This window comes from Pleurodeles waltl, chromosome 2_1 (assembly GCF_031143425.1).
Source record: "Pleurodeles waltl isolate 20211129_DDA chromosome 2_1, aPleWal1.hap1.20221129, whole genome shotgun sequence".
NCBI classification, from domain to species: Eukaryota; Metazoa; Chordata; class Amphibia; order Caudata; family Salamandridae; genus Pleurodeles; species Pleurodeles waltl.
The window spans coordinates 110,006,298-110,021,945 of NC_090438.1; the positions used below are offsets into that span (position 1 = coordinate 110,006,298).

A 15,648-nucleotide genomic window follows, 5' to 3' on the forward strand; every position below is an offset into this window, starting at 1 on the left:
ATCATTATCAGGCAAAACGTGGAGGGAGTGTGACCGGTGACCATGCCAACAAGGGCACTTTCCTACAACTTGCAAATACCACAGTAGTCCCACAGTAACTTACCACACAGAGTTGCAAAAATAAAGGTACTTTATATTAGTAACATTGAAAAAGAATACCACAGGCAATCCCTCCTTTCTAGAGGTAAGTACACAGAATACACAAAAGTAAGTACTAGGAATCAGCATAAAAACATTAGAAATAGCAAGAAATGACACTGGACCTATAGGGGGGCCAGTGGAATGCCAGAGGATATGGAGTCGTTAGCCAAAGGCTGGGAGAGAAAGGAACTTCAAGAGGTGAGTATTTAGAGGACCCCCAGCAACCAGGAAAGCAGAGGTAAGTTACCTGGTCGTCCCATAGGCCAACACAAGGACTTGGAATTGCAACAATAAAAGAACAGGACCAGGCCGGTGGAAGTGAACAGTGGATTCCAGATGAAGAGGACCTGTCAAAGAAGGGGACGGAGTCAAGTCCACACAGGTGTGTCACCTGGACCAGGGACCCAGTGATTGTGCGCTCTCCTCTAAATATGGGTGCTCGTAAACTTTACACCCCACAATTGGCATACTGGTGCACCCATGTAAGTCCCTCGACTAGTATATGGTACTAAGGTACCCAGGGCATTGGTACACCAGAGGTCCCCCATGGGCTCCAGCATGTATTGTGCCACCCATGCAAACTGTCTGCAGGGCTGCCATTGCAGCCTGCGTAAAGTGGTGCACGCAGCCCTTTCACCATAGATTTAAAGCTTGCTTATATCCTGCTCACTGCTGTAAGCCATCCCTATGGAAAGCCATTCAGCCCATGGGCCGGGTGCACGTCCCTAAGCGTGAGGATACACTACCATGAGCAGGGTACCCTTAAGAACCCAGACTCCTCTCCCTGGGCTTTTTAACTGCGGGGAAGCCATCTTAAGTGGACACTGGTCAACACGAGTGGTCCAACTACATAATGGCTTCTCCGAACATAGGAATGTTTGGTATCAAACATATTCTAATCATGCAGCTACATTGATTCCTGTGCTAGTTGCATAAGCCACTGTACTCTGGGTGTTCCTTAGAGCAGTGTTCCCAAACCCCCGGGCCGCAGACCGGTGCCGGTCCGCGGATCAATCGGCACCGGGCCGCCCGAGGTCTTCAAATCTTGAAGGCATGTTTAAATACAATTAAATTAAAATTATTAAATCAAAACAAGCGGGCCACGGAAAAATTATCAAACATTTACCGGTCCGCGGCGATAAAAAGGTTGCGATTCACTGCCTTAGAGGATCCCCCAGTTCTGACTGTGCAGCCGTATGGGGTCTACCTTCCAGCCCACGCTGCTGACGACCCCAGACACTGTTCCGTCCTCCTGATGAGCTTGGCTCAAACAGAAGGGAGAAAGAGGATTTCCTGCAAGGGAGAGGTATGACCACCTCCCCCTGTCTATTAGGTGTTTAAGGACTCGGTAGGGTGGCCTCGGAGGGCCACCAGACTGCTTTGAAGGGCATACTTGGTGCCCTCCTTGCATAATCCGGTTTGCACCAGTTCAGGAACCCCTGGTTCCAGCTCCGGTGCAAAACTGCACAATGGATAGGGGAGTGACCACCCCCTTGTCCAGCTCCTCCCGGTTTTGCTTCACTAATGACCGAGCTGAAACACTCATACACTGACAAAAAAAAAAAAAAAAAAACAGGAATGTACTTCTTAGTCCAAAGAAGACATTTATTAATTCACTACGCAATGTTCCTAAAAGATTAGCATGCTAAAAGCACACATTAAAAAATCGTCACAGCAATGAAATGAAAACATGTACAAATGATTCTCCACTGCAATATACACAGCAAATATATGTATCTATATTATAATGCAAAGCAAATAATGAATTAAAAAATATGCTTCACTATGAGGAAAGGGGATCACTGCTTCATCTCCCTCCTATTCAGTATCAGATCACCAGATCCCAAAATTGATCGAGGAGAGATCAATTATCCCCAGTGAAGGATGACACACTCCAGCATCCTGTATATGCCTGAGATCTGCAAACACTCTCTGCCCCCAGTCCATCTGGTCTCAGCCTCTTAAACTTTGAACAAACAAGAGAGGAAAAGTCTAGAACATCCCCCTAACTGCAGAAGTTTATTTATTCCAAAAATGCTGATTGCTTTAGGCCAACTTTGAAAATAACATGTCTGGACTTGGCCACAATCCCAAGGTGCCAATTCAAAACAAGACCGTCCCTGCCATCTGAGTACATTCTTATCAGCCTAAGCCCTTGGTGGGAAAGAACACGAAGAATAAAAACATGCGCTCATTGTACAATGTGGAAAACTACTTGCAGCATTTAACGTGGCAGTGGCTAATGCTAAAATAAAGTCAAGAGGCAAAATTAATCTGGTGGTCACTAATGTGACGGTATGCTGCTAGGCTAAGTGCAACATGGAGTCAGTGGTCAAAACTCACATATCATTACACTCCCCTAGGAAGGTGCACAGAGCTCTGCCAGATACCATCTTGAAAATAAGATGTGTAGAGGCCCCTGGTCAGGCCAGGGGCAGATGACATCCCTTACCCCCTCTAATAGGTGGGTCACTTCAGAGAGTGGCCAACCCCCTTTTAGGGATACTTAAGGACTTCTCTGACGGTGGGTGTGGGAAAGTACCCACTTTTTGGCATGGTTACCCCCACTTTTTGCATGTTTTCAGTGTGTTTTGACTGTGTTCACTGGGATCCTGCTAACCAGGGCCTCAGTCATTGTGCTCTCGCCTCTAAATTTGGTTGCTTAGGACTTAGAATACCCCATAATTGGCATACTGGTGCCTCCATACAAGTCCATAGTATATGGTACTTAGGTACCCAGGGCATTGGGGCACCAGAGGTTCCCCATGGGCTGCAGCATGTATTGTGTCACCCATGGGAGCCCAGGCAAAATGTGTCTGCAGGACTGCCATTGCAGACTGTATGAAAAGGTGCATGCACCATTTCACTACAGGTCACTGTAAGACATCCCTATGGTAGGCCCTCTTAGCCCAGCAGGCAGGTACCTGTGTGTGAGGGCACCCCTGCAAGAGCAGCGGCGCCCCTACGAACTCCAGCTCCATTGCACTGGACTTCGTAAGTGCAAGGGAATCAATTTACCCGTGTACTGGACACTGCCTGTGTGCAGCTACATAATGGTAACTCCGAACCTGGGCATGTTTGGTATCAAACATGTCAGAATCATACCCCAAATCGGTTGCCAGTATTGGAAGTATGATTCCAAGCACTTTGGGAGTCCTTAAAGGACCCCCCCCCCTAGAATTGCTATTACTAGTCTTTCATGGTTTTGCAAGTAGCACATGTTGCTGTAACTCTCCAGATGGGTTTCTGCCCTCCTGCTGCTTGACCAGCTCAAGCAGGGGAAGGTAGAACAAAGGATTTACCATGGGAGAGGGAGGCAACACCCTCTTCCCTTGGATATAGGCGTGATATACCTTGGGAGGGGTACCCTCCCCAAGCCACCAGTATGCTTTTAAGGGCACATTTGCTGCCCTCCTTGTATAAACTGGTTTACACTAGTCCAGGGACCCCTGGTCCCTGCTCTGGCACTAAACTTGACAAAGGAAAGGGGTAGTGACCATTCTACTGTCCATCACCCAGGAATAGTGGCCAGGGCTCCTACAGGTGGTTACTTGATTCTGCCATCTTCTGGCCACTGGGACCTCAACTGGACCCTCCAGGAACCAACAATCTGCAACTTCAGCGACGACTCCGCTCTACAACATTGTTTCTTTGGCTTCCAGCAATTGCAACATCTCCCTTGTTGTGCGTCCTCTGAGTGCGGCAAGTCTTCAGCTTGCACAAGTAGTAAGAAGCAATCTCCCTTGGAGTGAAGGAGTAACTCTCCTGCATCTGCAGACACCAACTGCAACGATGAGTGGCTGCGTGGATCTGCTCTCCTCCGGAACTGCGTGGATCCTGCATCACTGGTAATGGTCTGGAGTGGTCCTCTTGGTCCTTTCTACCAATGTCCAACTTGGAAGATGTTAAGCCCTTGCCTCTCCTTGCAGGACCTTAACCCTGTGCACCGTGACTTTTGCAGCTACCAAGGCTTGTTTGCTCCTCCTCCAAGGGATCTTCAAGGCTCCTAGTAGCACCGGCCCCCAGCACTCCGTCCTGCAACACAGTCTCTTGCCTCCTGCTCCAGTGTTGTGGGACTCCTCTTCAGATGTGCTGAGTGGACCTCACTTCAACTTCTGTGCCTGCTGTCAGTGGGTTGCCTGTGGGGGCTGCCCCCTCTTCTTACAAATCCCTGCTCCTGTGGGTCAACCCAGACTCCCCTCTTTGGGTCGAGTCCCCTGGGCCTCACTGGTTCTCCTCAGCCTTGCAAACCTTCTTTTCCGTCTCTTGCATTTGCCAACCTTTTCAGGTGGCTTTCCAGCACCACTGACCAACTGCATCTTGACCGCCGACGTGGGACACCACTTGCATCCCTTCTGAGACCTTCTTTATCTCTGGTGCTGTACTGCTGGCCTTTTTCATCCACTTTTGACCCGGTCCTGTGGAAACTGGCTAAAGAATCCATTTTATTATCCACCCAGGCCTGACCTCATCCTGTGATACTCGATGTACAGGCCTGAAAAACATATGCAGAAGGTTGGATGACCTTTAGTACATTAACCCTGACAGGCAGCTTGTAATGAAGGCTTGCTTAAAAGACAGCTCATGCGACATGCATTGCTTCATTCGCCCAGCAACAGACAGACATCTCGATGTCCACATAGGTCTGAGAAGAGGTTATGAGGAAGATGGATTGGTGACGCCTTGGAAAGTCCCAACCATCTGAAAAATGTGAAGGTCACACTTGTGGTCATCTTGTATTACGCTGCCACCATGAAATGTTATTCTACCGTGATTGGATAGATGCCTAATATATGTGTAATACCATACATCTCCTGATCAACATCACACCATGTACTTGATGAAGAATGAAAATGTCACTTACCCAGTGTACATCTGTTCGTGGCATCAGTCGCAGTAGATTCGCATGTTCTGCAATAGCTCGCCATCTGGTGTTGGGCCGGAGTGTTACAAGTTGTTTTTCTTCGAAGAAGTCTTTCGAGTCACGGGACCGAGTGACTCCTCCTTTTGTCTCCATTGCGCATGGGCGTCGACTCCATCTTTGATTGTTTTTCCCCGCAGAGGGTGAGGTAGGAGTTGAATTGTAGTAATAGTGCCCATGCAATGGAGTGACTAAGTATGCACCTATTTAAGGTTGAGATGATACATATATAAATAATTGAAGGTAACTTCCAAACTGCTACAGGCTTCCGGGGAGGCGGGTGGGCACATGCGAATCTACTGCGACTGATGCCACGAACAGATGTACACTGGGTAAGTGACATTTTCAGTTCGATGGCATCTGTCGCTGTAGATACGCATGTTCTGCATAGACTAGTAAGCAGTTATTTCCCCAAAAGCGGTGGATCAGCCTGTAGGAGTGGAAGTAGTCTGAAATAATGTCCTTAATACGGCTTGACCTACTGTGGCTTGTTGTGCGGATAACACGTCTACACAGTAGTGCTTGGTGAATGTGTGAGGCGTAGACCATGTGGCTGCCTTACATATTTCTTGCATTGGGATGTTTCCTAGAAAGGCCATGGTAGCACCTTTCTTTCTGGTTGAGTGTGCCCTTGGTGTAATGGGCAGCTGTCGTTTAGCTTTAAGGTAGCAGATTTGGATGCATTTAACTATCCATCTGGCTATACCTTGTTTTGAAATTGGGTTTCCTGCATGAGGTCTTTGAAATGCAATAAAGAGTTGTTTAGTCTTTCTGATGTTTTTTGTTCTGTCAATGTAATACATCAATGCTCTTTTGACATCTAATGTATGTAGTGCCCTTTCAGCTACGGTATCTGGCTGTGGAAAGAACACTGGAAGTTCCACTGTTTGATTTAGATGGAACGGTGAAATAACCTTTGGCAAAAATTTAGGATTGGTCCTTAGGACGACTTTATTTTTGTGTAGTTGTATAAAAGGTTCCTGTATAGTAAACGCCTGAATCTCGCTTACTCTTCTCAGGGAAGTAATGGCGATGAGAAATGCCACCTTCCAGGTTAGGAACTGTATGTCGCAGGAGTGCATGGGTTCAAAAGGTGGACCCATAAGTCTAGTTAGGACAACATTTAGGTTCCATGAAGGAACAGGTAGTGTTCTTGGTGGAATAATTCTCCTAAGGCCCTCCATGAATGCTTTAATGACTGGTATTTTATATAGGGAAGTTGAATAGGTAGTCTGCAGGTATGCAGATATTGCTGCAAGGTGAATCTTAATGGAAGAGAAAGCTAGGTTAGATTTTTGTAAGTGAAGCAAGTAACCCACTACATGTTCTGGAGTTGTGTGTAATGGTTGTATTTGATTAATATGGCAGTAGCAAACAAACCTCTTCCATTTACTTGCATAGCAGTGCCTGGTGGATGGCCTTCTTGCTTGTTTTATGACTTCCATACATTCTTGGGTAAGTTGTAAGTGCCCGAATTCTAGGATTTCAGGAGCCAGATTGCTAGATTCAGCGATGCTGGATCTGGGTGTCTGATCTTTTGGTTGTGCTGTGTCAACAGATCTGGCCTGTTGGGCAATTTGATGCAGGGTACCACTGATAGGTCTAGTAGCGTTGTGTACCAGGGTTGCCTTGCCCAAGTTGGTGCTATCAATATGAGTTTGAGTTTGCTTTGACTGAGTTTGTTTACCAGGTAAGGAAGGAGAGGGAGAGGAGGAAAAGCGTAAGCAAATATCCCTGACCAGTTCATCCATAGGGCATTGCCTTGGGATTGTTTGTGTGGGTATCTGGATGCGAAGTTTTGGCATTTTGCGTTCTCCCTTGTCGCAAACAAGTCTATCTGAGGTGTTCCCCAGAGTTTGAAATAAGTGTTCAGAATTTGGGGGTGAATTTCCCATTCGTGGACCTGTTGGTGATCTCGAGAGAGATTGTCTGCGAGTTGATTTTGTATCCCTGGTATAAACTGTGCAATTAGGCGAATTTGGTTGTGAATTGCCCAATGCCAAATTTTTTGTGCTAGCAGGCTTAACTGCGTGGAGTGCGTCCCCCCCTGCTTGTTTAGATAATACATTGTTGTCATGTTGTCTGTTTTGACGAGAATGTATTTGTGAACTATTATTGGTTGGAAAGCCTTTAGTGCTTGAAAAACTGCTAGAAGTTCTAGGTGATTGATATGCAGTTTTGTTTGATGTACGTTCCATTGTCCTTGTATGCTGTGTTGATCGAGGTGTGCTCCCCACCCTGTCATGGAAGCATCTGTTGTTATTACGTATTGTGGCACTGGGTCTTGGAAAGGCCGCCCCTTGTTTAAATTTATGTTGTTCCACCACAGAAGCGAGAGGTAAGTTTGGCGGTCTATTAACACCAGATCTAGAAGGTGACCCTGTGCTTGAGACCACTGTGATGCTAGGCATTGTTGTAAGGGCCTCATGTGCAGTCTTGCGTTTGGGACAATGGCTATGCATGATGACATCATGCCTAGGAGTTGTAATACCATCTTTGCCTGTATCTTTTGTGTTGGATACATGCGTTGTATGATGGTGTTGAAATTTTGAATTCTTTGTGGACTTGGAGTGGCTACTCCTTTTGATGTGTCTATTATGGCTCCCAGGTATTGTTGTACCTTGCGTGGCAGAATTTTGGATTTTGTGAAATTGACGGTGAACCCTAGTTTGAAGAGGGTTTGTATGATCTGATTTGTGTGATTTGAGCACTGTTTGAACGAATGGGCCTTGATTAGCCAGTCGTCCAAATATGGGAACACATGTATTTGCTGCCTTCTTATGTGTGCAGCGACTACCGCTAGACATTTGGTAAAGACTCTTGGTGCGGTTGTTAATCCGAAAGGCAGTACCTTGAATTGGTAATGTATTACTTTGAATACAAACCTTAGGTATTTCCTGTGCGATGGGTGTATTGGTATATGGAAATAAGCATCCTTGAGGTCTAAAGTTGCCATGTAGTCGTGTAGTTTTAGCAATGGCAATACTTCTTGTAGTGTGACCATGTGGAAGTGGTCTGATTTGATGAAAGTGTTCACTACTCTGAGGTCTAGGATTGGTCTCAGTGTTTTGTCCTTCTTTGGTATCAGAAAGTACAGTGAGTAAACTCCTGTGTTTATTTGTGTGTTTGGCACTAATTCGATTGCATTCTTTTGCAATAGTGCCTGCACTTCTATCTCCAGGAGATTGGAATGGTGTGTTGTTAAATTTTGTGCTTTTGGTGGTATGTTTGGAGGGAATTGTAGAAATTCTATGCAATAACCATGTTGGATAATTGCTAGAACCCAAGTGTCTGTAGTGATTTCCTCCCATGCTTTGTAATAATGGCCTATTCTTCCCCCCACTGGTGTTGTGTGGAGGGGGTGAGTGACCTGTGAGTCACTGTTTAGTAGTAGGGGCTTTGGGGCTTTGAAATCTTCCTCTATTTCTAGGGAATTGCCCTCCTCTATATTGTCCCCGAAAACCTCCTCTATACTGTCCCTGGTAACTGGACGGTGTGGCTTGTGAGGTGCTGGCTTGTGTGCTTTGACCTCGAAACCCCCCTCGAAAGGGCGTTTTACGGAATGTGCTGTAATTCCCTCTACTCTGCGGGGAGTAGAGTGCGCCCATGGCTTTGGCAGTGTCCGTATCTTTTTTGAGTTTCTCAATCGCTGTGTCCACTTCTGGACCGAACAGTTCTTTTTCATTAAAAGGCATATTGAGAACTGCTTGTTGAATCTCTGGTTTAAATCCAGACGTTCGGAGCCATGCATGCCTTCTGATAGTTACAGATGTATTAATTGTCCGTGCAGCTGTATCTGCAGCGTCCATGGAGGAGCGGATCTGGTTGTTGGAAATGGTTTGTCCCTCCTCAACCACTTGTTTTGCCCTATTTTGTAAGTCCTTGGGCAGATGTTCAATGAGATGTTGCATCTCGTCCCAGTGGGCTCTGTCATAGCGCGCAAGTAGTGCCTGTGAGTTCGCGATGCGCCACTGGTTTGCAGCTTGTGCTGCGACTCTTTTACCAGCTGCATCGAACTTGCGGCTTTCTTTATCTGGGGGTGGTGCATCTCCAGATGTGTGAGAGTTGGCCCTTTTCCTAGCTGCTCCTACAACGACAGAGTCTGGTGGCAGCTGTGTAGTGATGAAAGCCGGGTCTGTAGGAGGCGCCTTATACTTTTTTTCCACCCTTGGTGTGATGGCCCTACTTTTGACCGGCTCCTTAAAGATGTCTTTTGCGTGCCGGAGCATACCAGGGAGCATAGGCAGGCTTTGGTAGGAGCTGTGGGTGGAGGAGAGGGTGTTGAATAAGAAATCATCCTCGACCTGTTCTGAGTGGAGGCTTACGTTGTGAAATTGTGCTGCTCTAGCCACCACTTGAGAATACGCGGTGCTGTCTTCTGGTGGAGATGGCTTTGTAGGGTATGCCTCCGGACTGTTATCTGACACTGGGGCGTCGTATAGGTCCCATGCGTCCTGATCTTGGTCACCCTGGCTCATGGTGGTGTGAGCTGGGGAGTGTGATGGAGTTTGTGCTGGTGAGACGTTAATCACAGGCGGAGGAGAGGGTGGTGGGGTAACTCTTTTCACCACTTTTGGTTGTGGTGTCTGTTCCGTCTGGAACTCCAACCTTCTCTTTCTCCTAATGGGGGGAAGGGTGCTTATTTTTCCTGTCCCCTGCTGAATGAAGATACGCTTTTGCGTATGGTCTACATCAGTTGCTTGCAGCTCTTCCTCAAACCTATGCTTCTGCATTTGGGAGGTTAGCGAGTGCTCTTCTGTATAAGAGCCTGAAGCTGGGTCGCTTGCAGTGTGTTTCGGCATCGAAACTTTGTCTGCGTGTTTTTTCGGCTCCGAGGTGACTCTTTTCGTTTTCGGGGCCGAAACCTCTCGGCGTCGATCTGTTTCGGTGCCGCTGTCTCGGCGTCGAGCCGTGTCCACACCGGCATCTCGGTGTCGAGGCTTGTCTCCAGCACTTTCTCGGTCCTGAGAAGGCTGCGTGCCGGTGTCTCGACCGGAGTCGGACGATCTCGGCACTGTTTTGGCCTTTTTCGGTGCCGACGGTCGGTCACCGAATTTATGGGTCGAGCCATGGCCTGGTGGCAGTGGCGTCCCCTGGGCCTTGTAAATGTTCTTCTGAGTGGATTTCGACGTCTTACTCACGGTTTGTGTATCGTCGAATCCTTCGGAGTCTGAGTCTTGGATCGAGAAGGTACCTTCTTCTTCCTGTTCCTCGAACTCCCGTTGGGCTGTCGGTGCGGACGCCATCTGAAGTCTTCTGGCTCGACGGTCTCGGAGTGTTTTTCGGGACCGGAACGCACGACAGGCCTCGCAGGTGTCTTCGCTGTGCTCAGGTGACAGGCACAGGTTGCAGACCAAGTGTTGGTCTGTGTAAGGGTACTTATTGTGGCATTTGGGGCAGAAACGGAACGGGGTCCGTTCCATCGGCGTTCTTCAGCACGCGGTCGGGCCGACCAGGCCCCGACGGAGGATCGAAAAACTACCCCAAAGGGCACCGGAGCTCTTCGATCTTCGGTGTGGAATCAAAGTACGCCGATCCCGAACGCAACAATACCGACGAAAATCTTCCGAAATTAGCTAATTTTCCGTTCCGAAACTCGGAGCGACAGGAACACGTCCGAACCCGATGGCGGAAAAAAAACAATCAAAGATGGAGTCGACGCCCATGCGCAATGGAGACAAAAGGAGGAGTCACTCGGTCCCGTGACTCGAAAGACTTCTTCGAAGAAAAACAACTTGTAACACTCCGGCCCAACACCAGATGGCGAGCTATTGCAGAACATGCGTATCTACAGCGACAGATGCCATCGAACATTATCTTTCAGTTGTTCTGACTGGATGATGTATTTTCACCCTTTTGTGGTTTTCATGCATAAAAGATTGTATTGGAGTTCCGTAATTCAGACTGCTTGGCCTATCAAGCCACAGTCTCCGTGCACGTATTATTAAATATTTCTGCTTGTACCTAAAGGCTGGCTGGTCTCTGGTTTGTTCCTGAGGGCAGATAGAAAAGGATGCTTCAACAGTCCTGTATACACAGAAGGATGGGTAGTGGCTCCTGCCACAACGGACACTCCAACACAAACTGGACTTGGTTCCCATTCTTTGCAGGTCCTCTTCTGTCAGGATCCAGCTTTGGGTTCTTCCAGTCTTGCTTGGGTCTTGCATAATCCTCTTCCAAAGTCCTCTTGTTGGTTTTGGGGAAACCAGATACCTATCCTCTCCAGGTCGCTGGGGGTCACTCTGATACCCTCCCCTTAGGGGTTCCTTGCTGCGCCAGCTCCATTCTGATTCCAGTTCCTTGGGTGGTGGACTGCCTTTCACATTCCACTTTTTTAGTATATGGTTTGGCCCTTCCCTAGGGCCCTCACTGATTCCCTATACATTTGCCAATGCTTACTGCTTTCTATGCTCTTTTCTGATTGCTAATGTGTATATAATAGTGTGGTTACTTACCTACAGTTGAGGGATTGCCTATTCAGTATTCTATTGTTTGTGTTACAATGTGCTATAATAAAGTATATTTATTTTTCTAACACTGTGTGGTTCTTTCATGTGTGATAGTGCTGTGTGACTATAGTGGTATTCCATAAGCTTTGCATGTCTCCTAGATACGTCTTGGCTGGTCATCCACAGCTACCTCTAGAGAGCCGTGACTTCCTTGACACTGCTTACACTTCACTAATAGGGGATACATGGACCTGGTATAGGGTGATAACACCATATGTTTCCACCACACACCAGGCCAGTTTCTTACACTAGGATCTTCTGCAGATCCTAGAACCCGCAGCTGGACTTTCTCCCTCCACCTACTTGCATGAAATTCACCTCTAGGATGGTGAGCATGGCCACATGCACCACCTGGGCACCTCCAAGAGTGCTGGACTCTGTTCCCTTCCATTTCAGGTCCTCCATGTCTGGGATCCATCCCTGGGTTCCATCGGCCTGGTCCACAGGTCGTGACAGCAGCTGGACAATCCAAGGCTTTCACTGACTTCAGAAAGTCCCTTCTACCCTCTGCATCTGGGTCCTCTGGTTTAGGTACTCGTGTCTGCTGGACCTTTGGACCTGGAACCAAACCCCTGCCAGAGAGATGGCTTTACTGCACAAAGGACTCTTTGTGGACTGCCCTTCTTTTGTTGCCCCGCTGACTGGTGTCTGCTGGGTGACCCAGAGGACTCATCTGGACTACTTTTCTGTATACTGCTCTGCTGACTGTGGCTGCCCTAGGCACTCCAAGGACTGCCTGGAGCAACCTTCACTTCAATCCCTTGCTTGTTTGTGCTGGCCAGCCTGACCCTGTGTGCCCCCAAGTGCCCAAGGAGCACCATGCAGGGGGAGCGCTGGTTCCAGCTCCTTGGATTGTTTCCTCTAGTGCCTGGGAAGTGCTTTTATATCCTAGTAAGAGCACAGCGCCTCGCTTTCCTTTCAGTGCCTGTTGAGCGCTTTAATGAGGCCAAGCTGATGTGCGCAAATGTTGTTTTTTTTCCTCTCTTTATTGAGAGTCACTGCTTGCGACTTGGGCCCGCACTTTCTCCAGTACAGGAACCGCACCTCACTGTGTCTTGTCAACTGGGAGCAGAGCCCCGGACTGGGGAGGGGAAGCCCCACCCTGCTCGATTTCTGACTTGTTGCTAGAGTCACGAGGGAATCCTGGAAGACACCAGTACCACCGACCCCTCAACCCCAGAGAGCAGACCTCATCGGAGTGAGGCCTCCAGATAAGGGGGCTGCGATCGTGCTGTGTGAGCAGGGAGACAGATTGAAGGGAGGTAATCGCTGCTTATTGTGCTTGAGCCCTCAGTGACACAGTGCCTGAGTAAGCAAGCTCTATCAAGTGCCTCCAGGGCACAAGCAGGTATCCACTCTTCGACATTTCTCACTGCTGCAGCCCCAGGAGATTGCATTAAGTTTGGAGCAGTGCAGTGGCGCTCATGAGTCTGCAGGAGCCATGTTCCCAGGATTTGCGTACAGGCAGGCATCTTTCCCCTTTGCAGTGTTGCCTTGGGAAGCCCCCGGTGGGCTTCCCCGGAATTCCACACCACTTGAGGCATTCTTGACTCGCTAGCCATAGCGGGACAGGACGGAACCTCGAAGGAGGCCCTGTTCCAGCTGGAAAGAAAATGCAGCACACCTTTGCTGGAGAAACAAGCTTACCAAGCCAGAGTGGCCCAGTGAGGTCATCCTGATGGATCTGGCCGGGTGGTGCCTCCTTTGCTCCCCTCTGTTTTGGTACCGACCCCAGGGACATTGAGTTTGCACACAGTAGGACAGGGTCGACCCTCAATGAAGGTCCCCGATCCTGCTAGTATTATTGGGAAAAGTGCCCACCTGATGTAACAGGAGCACAGGAGCTCCTATACCTGACACGGTGGATTAGGTTTGAGTACCGTAAATCTTCTAAAGGAAACAGACACACAGCAACCTTCGTGTGGAAAGTACTGTTGGTGATTATTATAAAAGCAACACTCCACCATGGTACTTCTGCCTTCATTGTGTATGCTGCATTTTTTTTATGACCTGATTAATGTCGCGCTTGCGAAGTTGAGGGGACATGCATATTTTCAGGCTCTGCCTTGTATGCAAAGGGAGGGTAATGTTCTATGACACATATAATATGCAAAAGCTTCTCTTTAATTTGCATTCATACTGATGATGGTCTGACAAGTACCTGTTTGGGACAGTATTACTGATTTATGTCATTTTTGGTCTAATGTTTTATGCAATACAGTTTATTTTGATATAACTTGTTGTGGAGTTTTCTTTGTGGTGTATTTATTGTGTCACTGGTGTGTGTGTGTGTATTGTGCAAATGCTTTACACATGACCTCTGGGAAAAAGCCTGCCTGCTCTGTGCCAAGCTGCCGGGGGTGAGAGCAGGTTATCCTTGGGGTGTAACTTACTAGCTCTGACTAGACTGGTGGGTCCTGCCTGGCAAAGGTGCATTCCCTAGCCAACCAGAAACCCCATTTCTAACAACCATGCACTGTGGGTCATATAGTGCCACCCCTAGGGTTGACATATGTATAAAAAGGGAAGGTTTAGGCCGGGCAACAGTTTTATCTTGCTAGGTGGAAGTGGCAATGCAAACTGCACAGGCAGGCTCTACAATTCCAGGCACGAGACATGTTAAGGGGTTACTTAATTGGGTAGCAGGCCCACTAGTAGCATTTAATTTACAACCCTTGTGAGCATTTAGTGCACTTTACTAGGGACCTATAAGTAAATTAAGTATGCCAAGTGGGTAGGAGCCAATGTTACCATGTTTTAGGGGAGAAAGCATAAACACTCTAGCACTGGTTAACAGTGATAAAGTGAACAGAGTCCGAAAACCAGCAAAAACAAGGTGCAAAAATGGAGGAGGCAAGCAAAAAGCTGGGGGGAAGACCACCCTAAGGCTATCAGGTCTAAAAATTGGACATCTCCCGAAAAGCCAGTAGTCCTCAACCCATTAAGGAGCCAGTAGTTTAAGTTTTCATTGAAGGACTGAACACAGTAATACAAATATAACATAGTAAGTGTGGAGAATTCAGGATTTTCATGTTCCAGCACTAAGATCAATGCTTTGAGCGCAGCTGTTTGTGATGTGCAATACCCTAGGGGCTCCTTGTATGTTTGCTGAGGGTGGAACTCACTGTCCATCATAAATCCGTAAACAGCTGTGCAAGCTGCATAGTACTGGTGTTTGGTACCTACAGCAGGTTGAGCTGAACCATCAGTACAGATGATGTATTTATAATGGTTTAGCGGTATGACATCAGTGGGCATGGGGTATTCACGTTCATAATGAAGAAATTCTTAGGTATGTAGTTTTGGATCGAAAACAGTCAACATTAGTGTTAGTCAAAGAGGAAGCCCACTATACCCATTGTGGATGCAGTGCTTTTGGAACACTGATTTTGTTAACAGCCCCAAGGACTGTGGTAAAGACAAGGCACTTACTCTGGGCTAGTGGTCTCGCCATGATGACAGTCATGTGAAACTGTAGTCAGTATTTTTTCAGTAGACACAATATGCATTTCTGCATTTGGGTTTAAGTGTGATTCGTACACAATTGGTACTGTGTCACCTTTGCTGAATGTAATATATGTGACTGATGACCTTTGGATTTGTTTTATTTTCACATGGGTGTAAGTGTTTAGCTTCAAGCATGTCAGTTTCTAATGATCTGAGATTCTGTATTTGTTGTGGAGCCACAAAGTCACAGTGATATTGGCCAATGGTCAGATCCTGCCCTTGCTCCCCTCTCCAAATCAAGCAATTTTAAAGCTAATGGTGCAAAACAAACATCTCACCTGGATCAACCAGCGTCCTGTGGTATATTTCTTTTAATTTTTTACTCTTCACATTCTTCCCCTGTGTTAGATTTCGGTACATCTCGTAGCCTATGATAATAATACCACCCTCTTCATGCCATGTCTTCAGGATATCTCCTCTTTCTTGAGGACGCTTAATTGTAGCAAGTTCATTGACCTACAAAATAGAAAGTTGACATATTAGTTCTTCAAAAAAAACAATCTAAAAAAATGATTTAAATTATGTGTGCCTATACAGAAGAGATAATCCAAAATATCAAATGTTTGCAAA

General features: G+C 47.3%; 1 protein-coding gene across 1 annotated transcript in view; it reads right to left on the bottom strand.

The window, feature by feature from the left end:
* ATRX (ATRX chromatin remodeler) overlaps nt 1-15,648 on the bottom strand; it is a 1,138,900-nt gene that overhangs the window by 514,098 nt on the left and 609,154 nt on the right. The window contains exon 19 of the mRNA XM_069211061.1: nt 15,357-15,534. Within this exon, the coding sequence (XP_069067162.1) occupies nt 15,357-15,534 (178 nt within the window). The remainder of the gene's footprint in view (nt 1-15,356; nt 15,535-15,648) is intronic.